General features: G+C 41.0%; 1 protein-coding gene across 1 annotated transcript in view; it reads right to left on the reverse strand.

The window, feature by feature from the left end:
- The window catches only part of C6H11orf53 (chromosome 6 C11orf53 homolog), a 36,809-nt gene extending 24,373 nt beyond the window's left edge, over positions 1 to 12,436 (reverse strand). Inside the window, exons 1-2 of the mRNA XM_036027568.1 lie at positions 12,314 to 12,436; positions 393 to 502 (exon numbers count right to left, since the gene is read on the reverse strand). Of these exons, the coding sequence (XP_035883461.1) occupies positions 393 to 502; positions 12,314 to 12,323 (120 nt within the window). The 5' untranslated portion in view covers positions 12,324 to 12,436. The remainder of the gene's footprint in view (positions 1 to 392; positions 503 to 12,313) is intronic.
- Between the last annotated feature and the right edge of the window lie 8,113 nt (positions 12,437 to 20,549).

The following is a 20,549-nucleotide window of genomic DNA, read 5'->3' on the forward strand; positions in this document are numbered from 1 at the left end:
GGACTCTTCTAAGTTGTCTCTATCAAGTTTAGAGTAAGATGCGATAAAGGTCAGCTTTATTTTCACCACTGAGCCTTTGTTAATTCATGACTGAGGGGAAGTGAAAAGTCAGGACATATTTTTCTTTCATTGCCACTACCTGTAGTAGTCAGCCAATAAGTTCGTTGTGCTCTTGAAATGCTTACATGTTGCTTGACAGATGGGCCATAGTGTTAATAATGGTAATTATACATTAAGTGCTGTTGAGGGGAGGCTTTTTGATTCAGATATCAGACTCAAGAGGTGAGAGGTTGGTGTGTAAATAAAGCGAGAGGGGAGATAACTAACCTTAATAGAAGACTTAAACCCCTGCCCCCACCAAAGACTTCAGAATGTATTAAATTAAGACTTACATTAAATCTTGAATTACTCGTTTGCCTGGATCGTTTTTCGGCCAGTAGATCTTTGACTGTGTGCTTCACTCTCACGCCTTGATACACTCGTTTGCTGTAGTCTCCTGGGACTTAAGAAAATAGAATAGTAACAATCAAATGTGGATGGACTAATTAGGTTAACCTCTGGAGGGAGGTATTCAGAGTTGACAATTATGATGCTATTTTCTTGTTAGAGTAATAGATTTTTTTATCCTTACTTGAAGATATATTTTTATTGGCTTTATGAAGAGAGAGAGAGAGAGAGGGGGGTGGCGGAGAAACAGAGACAGAAAGAGAGAAACATGGGTGTTAGAAAGAAACATTGATTGGTTGCCTCCCATACATGCCCTGATGGGGATCAAACCTGTAATCTAAGTATGTACCCTGACTGGGAATTGAACCTGCATCCTTTTGGTATATGGGACAATGCTCCAACCAACTGAGTGGCCAAGGCAATAGATTTGAATTTGAAGAGGCTTCAAAAAAGGTAATTTATTCTTATCTCCTGGTCCTTAATGGAAACTCATCCAAGCTTTGATTAAGAAACACTACTCCATCTCCTACACAACAACTGTTCTAAGTATCCTCTTTTTTGTACTCTGGTTTGTCAAGATTTACTCAAGGAAGGCTTAAAATTTATGCTTTCATTGCATGATCATGGATTGGATACAACTGGAAATAATGCTCCTTAACACTTGATGCAAAAGTTAGATTTGCATGATTTAGGTTACAGCGTTATGGTATTCCTGCTGCATCCTGCTGCTACCTGATGTGGGTGACCATGTCAACTGGACTGTTTTAGGAAGATTATGTTCTTAAGGAGACAGTTATTTGTTTCTGTATGTATTTTTTTTATTTTGGAAAATATACTGATTCAACATAGAGAGTTGCTGTTTTAAAACTAGGCCAAGGATAAGGGAAGAGTCATTCACTCATTTAACAAATATTTATTGAGCACTATCCACATGTAGTTATTGAATATAGTATGATATTTGACAATTTACATGTATTACTTCATTTGATCCATTTTACAGATGAAGAAACTGAGGTTGGGGACTAAGTTATTTGCCAAGGTCTCATACTTACTAATAACCAGACTTAGTCACTATGATCCAGGCATAGGTCAAGTTGTAGCTCTAACAACCTGAGAGTTTCCTACTTTTACTCTGATGAAATTACAGAGACATAACAGATGATAAGAGAAAATATTTCCCCAACATTCTGAAATTGTCAACACTGCTTTTGGGAATAGTGAGTTATTGTCACTAAGGATAATCAAAGAAAGACAGGAGACCCTTTTTTTGGATTATTACAGAAAACATTTAAGCACTGAATAAGTAGTTAACTAGAAGGATTATAAGACATTTTCTAATTCTGATAATGTTGTTCTATAGAAGGTTGGGTGGGTTTGATTCATTGAGGTGTTGCTGGCTTATCAGCAATTTCATCAGCACAGACTTCAGCATCGTGAGTCTGGCAGACCCTACTATCATACGTATATATTGGGTATCTAACCAAACTATTACCCAATCTGGCTGAGTTTGTAGGTAGTCTGGCATCTATCTGACTTATAAGCCAAAGCTCATTACAAAGACAGTGAAAGGAGGGAGGAAAGGAAGAAACCAAACCCAAACCAGAGGCAGAGTGATGTGCTGGAACAAAAGGCTGCTGGCCCAGGAGTCTGTGGTACACAGCCACATGCTAGTCACTGACTTGGGACAATCCTGATGGTTTGGCCTCATTGTCATCATCTGTAAAAGGGGTATAATCACTCCATAGTTGACTTCAGAGTTTTATAATGTATGTATATGAAAATGCTCTGAAAACTACCAAATTTCATATGAAGCACCTGTATAAAATGGACAAAAAAATCTAGGTTCCAAGACAATGTATTATTTGATACAAATAATGCACACATAACCTAATTTTAGCAAAACAAAGTTATTTGAATGGTCCTTTGGGTCTAATTTTGACAGGATTTAGACTATATATCTTTTTAAAATTTTTTATTTATTTTTAAAATATATTTTATTGATTATGGATTACAATTGTCCCATTTTACCCCTTCACTCCCCTCCACCCTGCACACCCCCTCCCACCCACATTCCCCCCTTTAGTTCATGTCCATGTGTCATACTTATAAGTTCTTTAGCTTCTACATTTCCCATAGTATTCTTGCCCTCCCCCTGTCTATTTTCTACCTACCATCTATGCTACTTATTCTCTGTACCTTTCCCCCCTCTCTCCTCCTCCTACACCCCTGTTCCTAACCCTCCATGTGATCTCCATTTCTGTGGTTCTGTTCCTGTTCTAGTTGTTTGCTTAGGTTGTTTTTGTTTTTGTTTTAGGTGTGGTTGTTAATAATTGTGAGTTTGCTGTCATTTTACTGTACATGCTTTTTATCTCTTTGTTTTAAGATGAGTCTCTTTGACATTTCATATAATAATGGCTTGGTGATGATGAACTCCTTTAACTTGATCTTATCTGAGAATTGCTTTATCTGCCCTTCCATTCTAAATGAAAGTTTTGCAAGATAGAGCAATCTTGGATGTAGGTCCTTGCCTTTCATGACTTGGAATACTTCTTTCCAGCCCCTTCTTGCCTGCAAGGTCTCTTTTGAGAAATCAGCTGACAGTCTGATGGGAACTCCTTTGTAGGTAACTATTTCCTTATCTCTTGCTGCTTCTAGGATTCTCTCCTTCATTTTAATCTTGGCTAATGTAATTATGATGTGCCTTGGTGTGTTCCTCCTTGGGTGCAACTTCTTTGGGACTCTCTGAGCTTGCTGGCTTCCTGGAAGTCTATTTCCTTTGCCATATTGGGGAAGTTCTCCTTTGTTATTTATTCAAATAACTTTTACACTTGTTGTTCTTCCTCTTCCTCTTCTGGTACCCCTATAATTCAGATGTTGGAATGTTTAAAGATATCCTGGAGCTTCCTAAGCCTCTCTTTACTTTTTTTGAGTTCTTATTTCTTCATTCTTTTCTGGTTGGATGTTTCTTTCTTCCTTCTGGCCCACTCCATTGATTTGAGTCCCCATTTCCTTCCCATCACTATTGGTTTTCTATGCATTTTCCTTTATTTCACTTAGTGTAGCCTTCATTCTTTCATCTAATTTGCAACCAAATTCAATCAATTCTGTGATCATCCTGATTACCAGTGTTTTGAACTCTGCATCTGACAGGTTGGCTATCTCTTGGTCACTTAGTTGTATTTTTTGGGGAGCTTTGATCTGTTCTTTCATTTGGGCCATTTTTTTTGTCTTGTTGCACCTGTTACATAGTGATGGGTGGAGTGTTAGGTATTCACCAGGGAGGGGCAACCCCGTCACTGGGTTGTGATGCTGTATGTGGGGGAGGGGTCTGAGAGGGAACAATGGTGGTTGTGCCTCTCTCTGCCAGATTTCAGTCACTTTCGCCACTTCCCTCAAGCAAATTGGGCCCTTCTAGTGCTGATTCCTGTGTGGTTGGGTTTGTGTACATTCTGGGACCCTGTGGGTCTCTCCCATGACTCTTCTGTGAGGCTGGGGGTTTCTCCTGCCACCTCAACCCTTACAGGTGTTTTCAATTGGTGTTTTGAGGCTTTATTTCCCTGCACTGGGACCCTGGGTTGTGAGACCTGTCTTGCTCCCCAGTTTCACCTGGTTTATCTGTGCACAAATGTGGGACCTCCTGGTCTGCCAGTCACCTTGTCGCCGCACCCTTCCATCCTGGTCTGCTGCTTCTCTGGGTCCACCAGCTGCTGCCTAGCACACCTGGGTCTGCTAGTCATAGCTTTGCCGAGACCCCTCTCCACTCGGCCACCTACCAGTCTGGATGAATGTGTCTACTTTAACTCCTTGGTTGTGGGACTTCCATACAGTTCAATTTTTTCTCAGTACTGGTTTTTTGTTTAATTCACTTTTAGAGAGGGAAGGGAGGGAGGGAAGGAGGGAGGGGGAGAGAGAGAGAGAGAGAGAGAGAGAGAGAGAGAGAGAGAGAGAGCGTGAGAGAGAAACATCAATGTGCGGTTGCTGGTGGTCATGGCCTGCAACCCAGGCATGTACCCTGACTGGGAATCAAACCTGCGACACTTTGGTTCACAGCCTGTGCTCAATCCACTGAGCTATGCCACCCAGGGCAGTACTGGTTGTTTTTTGTTTCTAAATTGTTGTTGTCCTTATTTTGGTTGTGTGAGGAGGCACAGTGTGTCTACCTATGCCTCCATCTTGGCCAGAAGTCCTTGGACTATATATCTTTTAATTAAAGTAGCTCGAAGTACACCTTTCAAATCAGCCTCAAATTTAAAGCTTAATGACCTTACGGATTTTCCAAAGGAATCTAAGTGTTGCTCCCAGAATTATATGTGATATCTTATCTTTTAGAAAAGCTTAAAGCTGTATTTATTCATCAGTTATTTATTGAATGTTTTCTGTGTCAGGCATTGTGTCAGAACTGGGGTATGAAAGAATATGCTCTCAAGTGGGAGGAGAGAAGTACTTAGAAAATAATTATAATGCAATGTGCTAAGTACAATAAGAGAAATATGCCCCTGATTGTCAGAAAAACAGGCTGTGTCCATTCCTCTGTATGTGGGCGGGAGTTAGGGAAGGCAAGGTGATGCCCGAGCTGAGGCCAGGGTTGTGTGGAGACGGCAAAGTGTGCAGGGATGCTCAGGCATAGAGGACAGCATGGGCGACAGCTGCAGGCAAGGACAGAAAGCGGGGTGAGGGATGATGTGGGAGGCAGTGCATCTAGGGAAATAAAATGAGTGGGGCTCTGTCATGAAGTTCCTTGTGTGACGGAGTTTGGACTTCATCCTGTCGACACGGAGGTCACAGAGGCACTGGAGGCTGTTGAGCGTGGGGGTGTTGTGGTTAGATTTACATTTTAGATAGACATATCTAGCAGCTCTGTGAAGGGTGGATTTAAAGATCCCCAAATCACAGGGAGATCAGGCAGGAAGATTCTAGAATATTTCAAGCCAGAGATAATGGGGTCTGAGTAGCAGTAGTATAGGAGAACAAGGAGCAGATGTATTTGGAAGTTATTTATATGTGGGAGGGAAAAAAGAGGGAAAATTCAAGGATGATTCTCAAGCTTCCTCCATGGGTTTGCTGTGAATATACAAGGTCAGAGCCATCAAGAGTCATCATGCTGTTGATGGTGAGGAAACCAGGACAGAGGATGAAATCTCTTAGGGAGCATTTGAGAGGCAGAGTCACAGGATGGCACACATAGACACAGCACACATCAGGCACACTGGAATAAACAGGCCAGGACATCCCCAAGGGCTGAGAGAATTAATGTCCTAGAAACTCCTAGAACACCAATTCCTGAAACACTGGTTGTAAAGCTCTGGACTAAGTGGTCAAAGACGAAAACCTGGGAAACACCCTTGTTTGGAGAGTTGTCAGAGGAGGAGAGAACCCTGTGAAGGTGAAATGGTTGAAGAAAAACCAGGGGCATAGAATGCCATAGAATTCAGGGGAGGAGATTTTAAGAAAGAAGAAAAAAGCATGAGATGTAGCAGAATGATCCAGGAAGATAAAGACAGCAAGGCAGCCATTGCTTTCCATTGCTTTCAATTTAGTGGTTGGTGTTAGACTTTATTAATGGCAACTGTGGACACATAGAGTAACTAGAGTCTTGTTTTGTGATACCTCTTACCTCATCTCCTAATACTCTTTCCTTTACAGATAATAATGTCAAGGCAAGAGGTGGAGACGGGGAAGGAAATGACTTCTTGAAGTTTGGATGACAAAGGGCAGCAAGACATTAGATCATAACTAGAGAGAACTACAGTGTCAAGGAGAGGTTTGCTTATGGTTTTCTATCAATTTATGTACTTATGAGTGGCAGAGATTTGAGGATATTTAAACAGGACAGACGAAGGAACTAAAGATTTAGGAAAGAGGGAGAAAATGATGGAATGATGTTTTGAAAAGGAAGAAAGAAATTGGGGTCAAGGGCACAAGGTGGTTCTCAACCTCTGAGGCTGGAATAAAGAAGGGTGAAGGGGAGGTGGCTGGGTGATACACACAGTGACCAAGACCCCTCTAGTGACCCCAGAAGCAGCTTGGAGTAGGAGAATGACTCAAATACTCAATGTCAGAGCAAGGTAGAGTTCAAAGCCAGACAGATGAGCCACAGCAAGAATACACACTAGTGACTCTAGAAGTGTGATCTGCAGACCAGCAGCAACAACATCAGCTAGGAATGGAGACATGCATGTTCTCAGGCTCTCCTCCAAATGTACTGAATCAGAGGCTTTAGAAGTGGGGGCCCAGAAATCCATGTTTTAATAAGCCCTTCTGGTAATTCTGATGAGAACCAGAGGTAAACGGGACTAAGGACTTCAGATAAGGTTCCTGTGGAGGAGGGGCCAACTCTAACACAGGCATTCCTGGCTAAGCAAAAAGGGGAACACCTGACTGGTTGCTGGCAGGTGTGCACTGGGATCTGAGAAGGAAGAGAACGTGGAAGTTGAAGAGGTTCAGGTTGGATCCTTTGTGTGTTTGCAGAGAGTCTTGGCTTCACTTTTTTTCCAAAGGGCTTTTTGATTGATGTTTTCAATCTGAATGATCTGTTTATACTTTATGTATATGCCAAAAAGTCTAGAGGAAATACACCTATTCTAAATAAGTTTAACAAATAACCACACAGTCATGAATAGAGGGATAAAGTTCATGAGATAGCAAATAACCAGATCAATATTTTTGAAATTTTGTCATAAAACAATCAGTCTTATGTACCAGTTGTCATTGATTTGGTGCAAAGTGTGGGGCTATATGCTGCAGGGGATGCAAAGTAAGTTTAGATCACATAACAGATGTCCTCAAAGAGACCCTGTTTTAGTGAGAGAAATCAGACATTTACGTGTGAAAGAGTAGAGGAGACGAAGGAGAAGTTTTTGATTGCTGATGAATGTTTTGTGGGAAAGGATAGGACTTCGGTTGGATTTAGAAGGGTGTGGATGGGTTAGGAGGAGGGAGAAAGGTATTTGAGACATCAGGCATGGAATGAGCAAAGGCAGAAGCAGGAAGAGCAAGGCATGTATAGAAAGGGTTAAGATGTGTAATTGTGGTGGCTTAATCAAATAAAATACCTTATATATGGGATAGGAAATTTGACTAGGATTAGAACCACACATCTAAGGATCATCATTAAAACTACAGTAACTAAGGTTATGAAAATGAAGTTATCCAAGAAAGTCTTTGTAGTCTTTGGAAGTCACTCCAAAGAAGAATAGAAATCCAAGCACGGAGTATCAGGAAAAGGCTAGATCTTGTGCTCATGGAGAGGCAGAGGACAGGGAAGTGAGGTGAGGAAGCCAAGGGGTAGGAGAGGTCAGAAATGTAAGTATGCAATGTTCCATCAGGGTAGTGCCAGAGAAATGAAGGAAAGGGGGAGTGTGGTGAAATAGAAATCACCAGTGGTGTCAAGTGTCTGGAACCTACTAGGTACTCAATAAATATTTGTGGAGTAAATAAAATGTCTTGGAGAAGTTGAAGAAAATGAAGGCCCAGAAAGACCACAAAGTTTGGAGAGGCACAGATCTTTTCCAGAGTGTGGGAGAGCAGTTCCATAAGAGGTGACAATGAAAACCCTTCTCTGGTTGTGAGAAAATAGGGGCAGTGAGGATAAACCATGTTCTGACGCAGTGGTACCAAAAAGCAAATACCAAAATTTTACACAGCACTTGAGGTGAATTAAAATAGATTTTAAGAAATGGAACCTAGTACAAATTCTTTAAACTATCATCTGAATATTCCTCATGTTTTTGAGAATTCTGAAAGTGCCTTAACTCACCCTACCCTCCTTTTTTGGAGTGCTCTGATATTTAGAATCTAAAAATGTTACCAGTATCCCTACTCCCAAACATCAGTTTCCCTATGTACTGTGTCTATTTAAAGACTCCACACCTGCATAAACCAGGAGAGGCTTGAGTTTTTATTCAAATACTCTAGATACAAACCTGCATTCAGATCGGTTGTTGAGAAAACAAAGACACATGTTTCCGGAGAAAATCCCAAACAAATTTATTAATAAGAATCAATTTATCCTTTAGAATTTGGAAAAAACTATATTACAGTGTTGTGATGGGGTGTGGTGTAGCACTGCCCAGCACTGCATATCAAGGTGTATGCAACAGATCATGTCCATCACATCCTCTTCTTGTTCCTGTTTACTTTGCTGAAGAAGTTGGCCCCTAGTAAATTTAATGGTGTTTTTACTTTAATATTGTTTTGAAAATTAAACATTTTCTTCATCAAGTCAGATTCAGATATTTTGAAGTTGAATATTTAAAAATGTAGGTAACTCCTAAACTGTTTTTAGTTATTAAATATCAAATACATTTATAGTGTTTGAAGCACATTCTTATTTTATTATTTTTGATGACATTCTCTGGAATGCATTTCCTTGCTTTAAAATTTTTAGAGTCTCAAAGCAGGTTCTTGTTACATAGGTAAAGTAATAAAGAGAGAGTTACAAAACAAAACAAAAAAAGAATAAAACAAGTTCCGGCCAAGATGGAGGCATAGGTAGAAACCCCTTGCTTCCTTGAACAACCAAAAGAAGAAAAACAACCAGAAGTGCCAGAAAATCAAACTGTATGGAATTCTGACAACCAGAGGATTAAAGAGAAAATCAACCAGAACAACAAGACTGGTAAGGCAGCAGACGGAGAGAAACCTTGGTGAGGCAACAGACCATAGGGGTGGGGCTGGGTGTGGCCAGGCAGCAGGCTGCAAGGGAAGGGCTAACTTAAGGGGAAACTGAGCCTCAGAGCTGACTGTGGACTATGGCTGGGGTTGCCTCAGTGGGAGAAACTGCCAGTCTCACACAAGAGTTCATTGGAAAGTGCGCTAGAGACCAGCAAGTGAACTGCATTGTTCCCTCTCTGGCCCCTCCCCCACAGGCAGTGCTGCAGTGCAGCAAGGAGGGTTGTTGCCCTGCCTGGGTGAATACCTAAGGCCCTTCCCCCTTCCCACTTATCAGGGGCCCGGAGCAAAGAAATAGGGCCCAAATGAAAGAGCAGTGTGAAACCTCAGAAAGAGAGCTAAGTGAGGAGGACATAGCTAACCTGTCTGATGGAGAATTTAAAGCCCTGGTAATCAAAATGCTCACAGAACTAATAATGCTTCATTGAAAAATGAAAGAACAAATGAAAGATATCCAAAATGAAATAAAGCAAAATATTCAGGGAACCAACAGTGGGAGTAAGGAAACCAGCACTCAAAGCAACAATTGGAAACAAAAGGAAGAAATAGACATCCAACCAGAATAGAAGAAGAAACAAGAATCCAAAGAAATGAACAGAGGCTGAGGAATCTCTGGAACAACGTGAAATGTTCCAATATCTGAATTATAGGGGTGCCAGAAGGAGAAGAGCAACAAGAAATTGAAAACTTATTTGAACAAATAGTGAAGGAAAACTTCCCCAATCTGGTGAAAGAAACAGACTTTCAGGAAGTCCAGGAAGCCCAGAGAGTCCCAAAGAAGTTGCACCCAAGGAGGAACACACCAAGGCACATCATCATTAAGTTACCCAAGATTAAAGACAGACAATCTTAAAAGCAGCAAGGGGGAAGGAAAGAGTTACCTACAAAGGACTGCCCATAGGCAAGCTTTCTCAAAAGAAACCTTGCAGGCAAGAAGGGGCTGGAAGGAAGTATTCCAAGTCATGAAAGGCAAGGACCTACATCCAAGATTACTCTATCCAGCAAAACTATCATTTAGAATGGAAGGACAGATAAAGTGCTTTTCAGATAAGCTCAAGTTCAAGGAGTTCATCATCACCAAGCCATTATTATATGAAATGTTAAAGGGACTTATCTAAGAAAGGAAGATAAAAAATATGAACAGTAAAGTGACAACAGACTCACAACTACCAACAAATGAACCTAAAAAAATAAAAGAAAGAAAAACAATGAAAACAAACACTAAGCAAACAACTAGAAACAGAGACAGAATCAGAGAAATGGACATCACATGGAGGGTTCAGTGGGAAGGGGGAGGGGAGAAATGGGGAGAAAGGTACAGGGAAGAAGCATAATTGGTAGGCATTAAATAGATGGGGAGAGATAAAAAATGGTACAGGAAACAGAGAACTCAAACAACTTATATGTACAACCCATGGACATGAATAAAGAGGGGATACTGGAGGGTTGGGGGATGCAGGGTGGAGGGGGGTAAAGGGGAGAAAATTGGGAAAACTGTAATAGCATAATTAATAAAATATAATTAAAAAGGATAAAACAACCCCACCATCTCATAATTTTAGAAAAGAACAATTTATACTTTGAGTTATATTATTAGACAATGCCAGAATTGAGATAGTAGATGATGTCTCCTTCCATTGTAGACCCTCAAGGTATGGAATATAGTCACAATCTCACTTAAGACAGAGCAGAATGAAAATCCTAAATGATGAGTTATTGGTGGACAGCATCCATGTTGGTGCTATTTCTCTGCCTGTCCAGAAAGTGCCAAGAATGAGGTCTGGACAGGCCAGTGACAATAGTGTGTTGTTGCACCACCTGGTTCAGGTGCCAGCCCGGGCACTGTGGGGGTCCCTCTCCTCATGCTGCTAACCCAGCTCAGCCTGCCTTGCTGGGGAACAGAGCCCCCTCATGGGAGGAGGCAGATACCCACCTAAGAATAACAGTGCCAAGTCTACCTCGCAAGAGGCTCAACATTGGTGGTTCCACTCCTGACCTGGGAAATTATGTCATAGTCATTATACCATGGGAAACCTCCAGGAGAACACAGGGAAAGGCACACTCAGCAAGTTATGTTGAAATGTTCAAAATATTAACTATTAAATAGAAAATAATATATACTGTTTATGAAATCTTAAACTGGAAATAAAGTCCAAAACTTTTAAAGAACTGAAGCCAAATTAGTTAACCTGTTAGGATTTTGTTGAAGTTTGGTTTGCCCACACAGCAGGCATCTGTCCATAGGCCTTCCCAGGAGCTGCCTCTGTTTCCCAGCTTTTAAGCCTCATAGCAGCTGGATCCAAAAACTTAACACTTTCATGCTGAGGAACATAAATGCCTTGCTGTGTTATTGTTTGAGACCAGACCTTGAAGAGCTGTGGCACTTTTAAAAATATTAGTTTTTCTTGCAAGGTACTTTAAAAACCACTTTTCAATGCTTCTTGTCATTATTTATTGATATTTAAAATGCTAACTTTTTAATCTAAAGTGGGTTTTACTCTATGCTGATACTAGTATTTGTATCTTCAGAGTGAACACATAGAGAAAGACTCCACATAGTTTGACTTCATGCAATAACGGCTCAGGTTTTTCCTCATCTCCTGTGTGTGGGAAGTCCTTCATCCTTAGCCTAAGACCCCAAAGCAAGATGCATGAGTAAAGGATAGTTCAAGTTCTCTATATGTATGGATTCTCCTCTTGCACTTTTCTTATAACAAAGCACTTGTGGGAAGTAATTTTATTTCATTTACCATAAAATTTTAGTAGACTAGAAAAGAATGCTTTAATATCCAAGTCTTCATTTTATAAAAATAATTTTCAATAGATTTCATCTTTTAGAATAAATACCAATCTAAATTATATGCAGCAAAAATAAATCAACATCTAGTAATTAAATGTGACTAGAATTATAAAAATGTTACTAAGAGTTCTAAATAGTTGGTCTCTGGCATATGTTTTTATATTTTGTATCTTCTAGCCAGAGTTAAGGATATTTCTCCTTGTTCTTTGCTTCAGTTATGACTTTGTGATGTCAAAAATAAACATTAGGATTATTGAAAGGTTGTCTTTTTTAAATCGTTGTTCAATTCCAGTTTGTCCCAGTTTTTCCCTGTTGTTCTCCCCTGGCCCCCCAATCCCTCAGTAAGTCCCCACCCTGAAAGTTTCTTTCAAAATTTAATAATTGACACTGACTCACCACTTTCCATTCTTGCTGATTCTGGTGAATTTCCTTCTTAACAGCAATGTAGGGTTTCTAGTGAATGGAGTATTTTCCTTGATCAAGAGTCCAGTCTCCTGGAAAGGTCAGGCTGGTCTTGATGGGAAAGGCTTCTGTACACGGTAGTGATGCTTCTGAATGACTTGCTCTAGATTTTATTAAATGCAAATCCTCTGGTGTCTGTTTCTCTACAATTTGCATCCCCAATGTAGATTATATATGAAGGTACTGTTTTCCTCCCCAAGAAGATTTTTATTCAGTAACAGTGAGTTTCCACTAGGAACAGACTCTTTCAAAAGTTTATTATGGAAACAAGGAATCCATTATTTGTCTATGAATAGAAGTGACATTTTCTATCCCTTTAATTTAGATTTGGGTTTTGAAAAACAGTATGTGTGAAAAAGAACTGTAGGAAATATAGGTACTCTGCTTATAATACATAGATTATAAGTACGTATTATAGCTTTTTAAAAAGCTAGGTATCTTTCAGAATCCTAGGAAGATATTTTTGCATAGGAATAAAAATAAAAATGAATGTCATTTTCATACAGTTGATTAGCCTTTTCTTTATGTACAAAACATAAATATAGGATCTCTGGCAGAGTCCCTAGCCCAGGCAGCACACCAAGTCCCCGGCGGAACTGGTTAAAAAGACCTGCACCCTGTCCCGCCTCACTCTCCTTCAGAGTCTTCCAAAAGGAGGCCCAGGATAGTTGTGTTTTTAAACCAAACTTTCTGTTGTTTTTACAACAGGGTCTTTTTTGGTCAAAAATATGAACAATAAAATGAAAATAAATACATATACATTAACAATTGAATGTATAGAAAACAAAATAACTGAATAAACAGAACAGAAACAGACTCAGAGATACAAAGAACATTTTGATGGTTGCCAGATGGGAGGGGCTAGGGAGAATGGGTGAAAAAGGTGAAGGGATTGAGAAGTGCAGATTGGTGGTTTCAGAATAGTTCGGGGATGTTAAGCACAGCATTGGGAAAATAGCCAATAATGTTCTAAAAACTATGTATGGTATCACATGGGTGCCAGATTTTTTGGGATGATCACTAAGTAAGTTATTAATGTCTAATCACTGAGGTGTACACCTGAAACTAATATAATAATTTGTGTCAACTGAAATGGAAAAATAAAAATGATGTAAAATGGGAAAGGGTCTCTTCTGATGTGCAGTCATCATTGTGAACTCCTCTAGAGAAACAATAAAATGAAAATAATTTTCGTTTAGAGAAAATTTTCCCCTAGAGAAAAATTTAAAGAAATGCAATTTTAGGTATTTTCTGACATTTCTCTATTCATCTTTACCCGCAGTTGCTACTTAACTTAATTTTTGGTTCTGTGTCATGACCTTAAACAGAGTTAGTTGCTGGACACCTTTCTTGTCTCCCTGGATCTGTGTAACACTTGGTATTTCAGGGCTTCACATGGGTGTCATGCAGTGGTCCTCCAACCAGGCTCGGAATCTCACGTACTAACCACCTTTCAGACCAACAGACTCAGAGAACAGTGGCTCTCAAAGTGAGTCCAGGAGGTCCCCAGGGGTCCCAGAGACTGGTTCAGGAGATCTGCAAACTCCAAATTAATTTAGTAACAATTAGTTTACCTTTTACTCTCTCATCTTCTCATGAATGTACAGGGGAGTTTTTTAGAGGCTGACTTTTGATATGCTAATAGAATAAATGGAGAACCAGATATGAGAATCCAGCTGTTGTCTATGAAGCCAGATATACCAGGACATTTACAAAATTATAAAACAGTGCCACCTTTTCAATAATTTTTTTTAGTTTGGAAAACATTGTTATTTTTTATTATAAGGTTATCTGTCAATATGTAATGACTCATTGTTATTTTAAATGAATAATAAGTGTTTAAAAATTTTAGTATATAATATATAAAGAATGTTATATTAATGCATATTAATAAATATGTTGTATATTTATTAATATAATAAAGATATCTTAATCAATTATTTAAAACTTTTATTTATATTTTAATGAGTCATATTAGCACAGAGCTCTTTGGGGTCCTCAGTAATTTATGAGAGAGTAATGGTGTTCTGAGACCAAAATGTTTGAAACCTGCTTTTCTGGAAAAAAAGCTGCAGTTTAAGTGAGTTTGTAGGGTGTATCAATGCACAGTCAAAGCAGAGTACTTTTTGTCTGTGCTTCTCTTACTGATAGAATTCATCTCTCTCATGGTTGCTGCATTTCTAAAGGAAATCCCTGCCCTTCCCACTGATGTGTCTCTTTTTTATAATTGAACTTATTGGGGTGATATTGGTTAATAAAGTTATATAGGTTTCAAGGGTATAATTCTATAACACATCATCTCTCCATTGTATTGTGTTCACCACCCCAAGTCAAGTCTCCTTCTATCACCATTTATCCCCCCATTTACTCTTTTCTACCTCTCTCCACTCCCTTTTTCCTCTGGCAATCACCATATTGTAGTCTATATCTATGAGGGGCTTTTTTTTTCTTTTTTTGCTTAATCCCTTCACCTTTTTCACCTAGCCCCCTTCTCCTCTGACAGCTGTCAGTCTGTTCTCTATATCTACGAGTCTCTATCTATTTTGTTTGTTAGTTTATTTTGTTCATTAGATTCCACATATAAGTGAAATCATATGGTACTTGTCTTTCTCTGACTGGCTTATTTCACTTGCCATAATGTTCTCCAGGTCCATCCATGCTGTCACAAAAGGTAATATTTCCTTTTTTATGGCAAAGTAGTATTCCATTGTGCAAATGTTCCACAGTCTTTTTATCCACTCATCTACTGGTGGACAGTTGGGCTGCTGCCAAGTCTTGTCTACTGTAAATAATGCTGCAATAAATATAGGGGTGCATGTATTCTTTTGAATCAGTGTTTCAAGTTTCTTCAGATATATTTCCAGAAGTTGAATCTCTGTCAACCATGTGATTCTTAATAAATACTGCAAGTTGAGGGCCCCTGCTGTAGCTATAACTGACAACCCAGTGGTTTTCAATATTCAGTACCAATGCTACTTTCTCCACGTAGTTTGCTTGTACACTCACCAGGATGGATTCAATGGCCCCTTTCATGGTGTGTCTTACTTGACTCTTTAATGACACTGATTTCATGCTGCTTTCCATTCTGGTAAGTAGTTTGTGTATCCATCCTCCCAGCCAGAGAGTCTCTTTCTTCTTCTCTGTATTCCTGTAGGACTTAACTGTGTTTATGGGGCTCTGCACATAGTAGGTCCTCATGAGTGCTGGCCATGCTGAAGCCTGCCATTGGATCCATCAGAAATGATGGTCTCTGAGTATGAGCAATAGCACATAAAATATAAAGCAGAGCAGAGGGGATTCCTTAAATTTTCATGGTAAAGAAACATTATGAGTATGACTCCTTTCTCTTTCCACAAACTGAATACAACACTGAAGAGTTTGTGACCTTCACCTTGTAGCTGGTTCTGTACCCCAGACTCAAAGACATGCTGATTTCCTAGGGGAAGTTTGATGAAGAAATGCCCAGTACCTTGCAGAAGCATTGCAGATGTTAAATGTCATGGGGACAGAGCTCAGATGCGTTGAAGCTGAGTAACTGATTTGCAAAAGATACATTCCTGTGCTTTAAATGACCCTCTATACACTTGCTTCATTTGCATAGAACTCCAGAATTATTTACATAGAACTGAACATATTTTTAAAATTCCTCAAAAAGGTTGTTTTCATACAGTAAGGAAACAAGTCTTCTGTGGATCTGAGTGGATGGTTGCTGCTGGAAGGATGTGCGTTGGTGATGGGTGTTGTCTATTTTGCTTCAGTGGCTGGTGGGCTCAGAAACAGGACACACGTGCAGCCAGGTGGGTTGTGGGGTCATGGTGAGGTGTGGGGATGGTTTGGGCAGCCTGTTGGGAAAGCAAGGGTAGGTTTAGGCACAGCAAACAAATCTGCAGAGCACAGGCATGATTAGTATTGGTCTCCTTTCTCTTGTATGGGGAACACCCTGAGATACTTCCAATGACAGGTTTGTGTATCAGCTTCCCTATTCGTTCCATGGCTGGGCACCTGCTGCATGGGTGGGCTAGCTCCTGATAGCTTGGCAGACATGGGGGAGGTGAGGGTGTGGAGAGCAAGTGTGAGGGACCCTGGAGTAGGCACCCTCTGTGTCCCCCACCCTGCCTTTGTTCCAAGGCTTTCTCTTTCGGAGTCCTCTCTCTCTGGGGGAGAGTTGAAGGGGGCAGTAAGGCTGCTGAGTGGCTTGGGCAATATCTCTCCCCACTTGCACAGTGCACAGAGGCCCAGAGACACCCTTACTGTAGGGCACAGGGAAGGGGAGAGGGTTCTTTTGGGAGGTAGAGGAGGAATGTGCTATTGATGGTAACCCATGAGATACCTCCTAAATGGAGAAAAGAATGAAACTGTGACCAAATTAGAAATGTATATTTGGTTTCTGCCCTTGACACAGAACTCCTCAAACCCTTGTAATTTCCTGAGCTATTTTAGTGCTAGGAGCATCTTTTCCCCCTGATATTTGGTCTTTGTTTCCAGTTACTTCCATAGAGCTCCAAAATCCCTTGGAATTTCCTGGGTGTTAGGAGCATCTTTGTTTTAATGAGGCAACACTGGGTGGCTTCTGTATGGGGCTAGTCACTGGGAAGACCAAGCCATGATTAGAAACTTGGAACTCTCAGCCCTGTCTCCCATCCTCCAGGAAGGGGAGAGGGGCTGGAGACTGAGTTAATAATTGATCACATCCGTATGGTGAGGCTTCCATAAGAATCCCTGAACTACAGGGTCCAGGGAGCTTAAAGGTTGGTGAACACATCAAGGTATGGGGTAGGTGATGCCCCCAGAGAGGGCATGGCATCTCTGTCCCTTCTGCCCCACTCATCTTGCCCATTTGCCTATTCCTGAGTGGAATCCTTTATAATAAATCAGTTACTAGCAAGTAAACTCTTCCTCTGGGTTTTGTGAACAAATCTAGCAAATTCCCGGACCTGAGGAGGGTATCATGGAAAATCCTCAATTGTAGCCAAGTGCTCAGAAATACACACATGTACTGGCTTGGGACTTGTGGCTGGCATCTGAAGTGGGGAGGCAGTCTAATGGGACTGAGCCCTTAACCTGAGGAAGTCTGCATTAACTCTGGGTGGTTAGGGTCCTAGTTGAGTTTGACTGTAGGACACCTAGTCAGATTCTGCCAAGAATTGGAGAGTTGCTAGGTGTGTGAAAACACACACACATTCACTGTCAAAAGTGTTTTGAGTAGAGAACTTTCTCACATTTTTTTTTTCTTTCAGGGATGAACAAGCACATGCTCAGTGGGCCAGTGGAATTCTCACTTGCAGACAGAGGTTTCTTTCCTCCCTACACTTAAGTGTGAAGGTTGGTGTGAAGGTGGCAAGTTTCTGGGTCTGCTCCAACAGCTCCATGCTTTGTTGGGGTGGGCATAGTCATCCTGATGAAGACTGAGCAGGGAGGAGGGGCTTGACCCCCTGAGTTTGCCATGTAAGGGTGAAGATGTTTTGAGAACAGAGCCAATGGCAGGGCTGAGGTACAGTGAAGGGAAGGGAAGATGCTGGACGTGGCCACCCAGAACCACCTGAACTGTCATGTAGAGGGACTTGTCAGACATTGGGGGTAGGGTGTGCTGGCCACTTATCATGACCCTTCTGCATGTGGCCAGCTTCATGGCCACAAACTTTCTGTCGAATCCAAAAATAGCCTTTTTGCAAATACTCTGGCATTGGGCATGTGGACAGTCAGTAGAAGAATAAAATGTGGATAATAGAGTGTTTCTACTGGAAAGAACATTGATTAGGCAGCCTATATTCCTTAATTTGCATGGGAAAGATTGCTATCCTAGACCTAGATCCTGGATCACCACCCCTGGAAAGTTGATTAAACCCATCCTGGCATTTATTTTGGTATCAGAGTCACATTGGAGCTATAGGTGAGAGGCATCTGGGGCTGCTTTTGGCAGGGCAGGCTTCGGAGGCAGGCTGACCCCTAGCCCCAGGAGAGGATGAATGAGGTAGCCTAAAGAAGCCTTTGGAGGTTTTATTTTATTTCTCACACCATTCTGTGACACCCACTGGCTCCTGCAGGAAGCAATGAAATTGCTCAAAGTATTGCTTCAGGCCGGGGGAGGGAGATGTGTTTATTTGCTGAGCAGTACTCTTGGACCCTGAGCCTTACACTTAAAGACACCAGTCAGTTTCTTGAGCCTATTCCCAAAATCCATCAGGGGATTTTAGGGATAGGGGAAACATCTGAGTGAGCTGCTACGGTGGTGCAGAAGGTGGATGCCTACCCTCTCCCACCGCTGCCTCCCATGCCTTTTTCTTTAGTGGAAGAGCCTGCCCCTGAATCCCTTAACTCTGGTGTAGTGAGGGGAAGAAGCCCCGATGATGGGGGAGTTGAAAAGAAACTTTCCCTCTAACCATAATCCTTGATTAACAAAAATGCCAGGATTTTAGGATCATAGGTTCCCATGTCTTAGGTATCCTGGATGGGACCATTGAAGTGGAGGACTTCACTATGCACATCAAAAAGTAGACAGTAGGTTTTATTTGAATAGGGGTTCCACCTCACATTGCTTAGGTACAACAGGTAGGTAAGTCCACTCAGAGATTCTTGCTTTGAGGCAGAAGCTGGGCCTGCAGTTGGCCTAAACACACCTCTGGTAGGCGTTGAAGGCATTTGAAAAATCTCCCTGACAGACAGCTTCCAGTCAGAGACAGCATGGTCTGCAGGGATGAGGATGGCCTTTGCATTTGTGTGGGCAAAGTAGTGCATGTTGTGAAGTTACAGTGCCATGGACTGTAAAGCACACCATGATTTTGTGTGTCCCAGACAGAAAGCAAAGCTGACATTTCAGTTGTCACTGACAGTAGTCCTGATGCAGGAATTTGTCGCAGAGCCTCTTCTTGCTTTGAAAGATGTCTTCGATTTTGAGGGATGTGATAATTTTCCCTGCCTTTAATCACATTGTCTGGCATTTAAATATATCTATTAAAAATATGCTCTCCCTGGCCAGGTGGTTCAGTTGGTTGGAGCGTCATTCTGTACATCGAAAAGTTACGGGTCCGACCCCCAGTCAGGGCACATACTTAGGATGCAGGCTTGGTCCCCATTTGGGGCTTGTATGGGTGGTGACCACTTAATGTTCCTCACATTGATGTTCCTCTTTCTTTATCTCTCTCTCCCCACTTCTCCCTCTCTCTCTCCCTTCCTCTCACTCTAAAATCAATAAACATATCCGCAGGTGAAGATTGAAAATATTAATAAATATGTTTTAAATATATTTCCCACCCCAAAATATAACACACTTCTGTAGGCTTGAAGTATCTACTTTACTTAGCTATTGCTTTGAAAGAAAATATGGAGTTGTAGTCATTTCTCAAAAAATGAATATTTGTTTTACTAATATCAAATTTATGCCACACTGTTGTTTTCTGTGTTTCTTGTGGACATGGCATTTTTAACCTCAATGCTTATCACTGTGTCCTCTCTTTGAGGACATTTTTGAATGACATTTAATTCCAGCATACATGGTACCAACAAGGTGCATCACCAGGGTGACCCTCTGTCTGCATCTGTGTGGCACGCTCCCTGTTCACACTCGTCATGGCATTCCGCCTGGTTAGTGTTCCCTCTCACTCAAAAAAGATTATCAGTTTGAGCATCACAGTCTGTGGTCACCTTCCACTTACCTCAACTGAGGTGCAGCACGAACAGCTAGGACCAAGTCACAGTGACACCACAGTGACAGCTGGCCATGACCACTGCTTTGCAGATACCACTCAGTTTCAGAGATGCTGAAATGTGAAAACATTGTATCTTAGAATCCATAAAATAAGAAAGAACTACTAAGATCTGTGTGTCTTAGTATTCATTTTCCAGGCTGCCAACCTTTTCCTCTAGTAAAGAATATAAATTCATTCTCATTCAGTTCTTCATGGATTCCCTACTGTGTGTGAGGAAAATGCAAAAGCCAATCATTCCTTTAAGGGGCTGTAGTTCAGTGGGAAAGACAGGAGTAAGTGAATGATGAGCAAGCATGCTGTGTTCCAGGTGCTGTTTTGAGGTGATTATCCCTGCCCTCAAAATGTTTATGGTACAGTGCAGTATTTCTCAGCCATTTAGAAATTCATGTTTCTTTTTGTTAAACATTAAAAATCTTCCCCTCCTAAAGATTTAGAAGGTGACTTTTTCTCCCTATTTTTCTTCT

This window comes from Phyllostomus discolor, chromosome 6, assembly GCF_004126475.2.
Source record: "Phyllostomus discolor isolate MPI-MPIP mPhyDis1 chromosome 6, mPhyDis1.pri.v3, whole genome shotgun sequence".
Classification (NCBI taxonomy): domain Eukaryota; kingdom Metazoa; phylum Chordata; class Mammalia; order Chiroptera; family Phyllostomidae; genus Phyllostomus; species Phyllostomus discolor.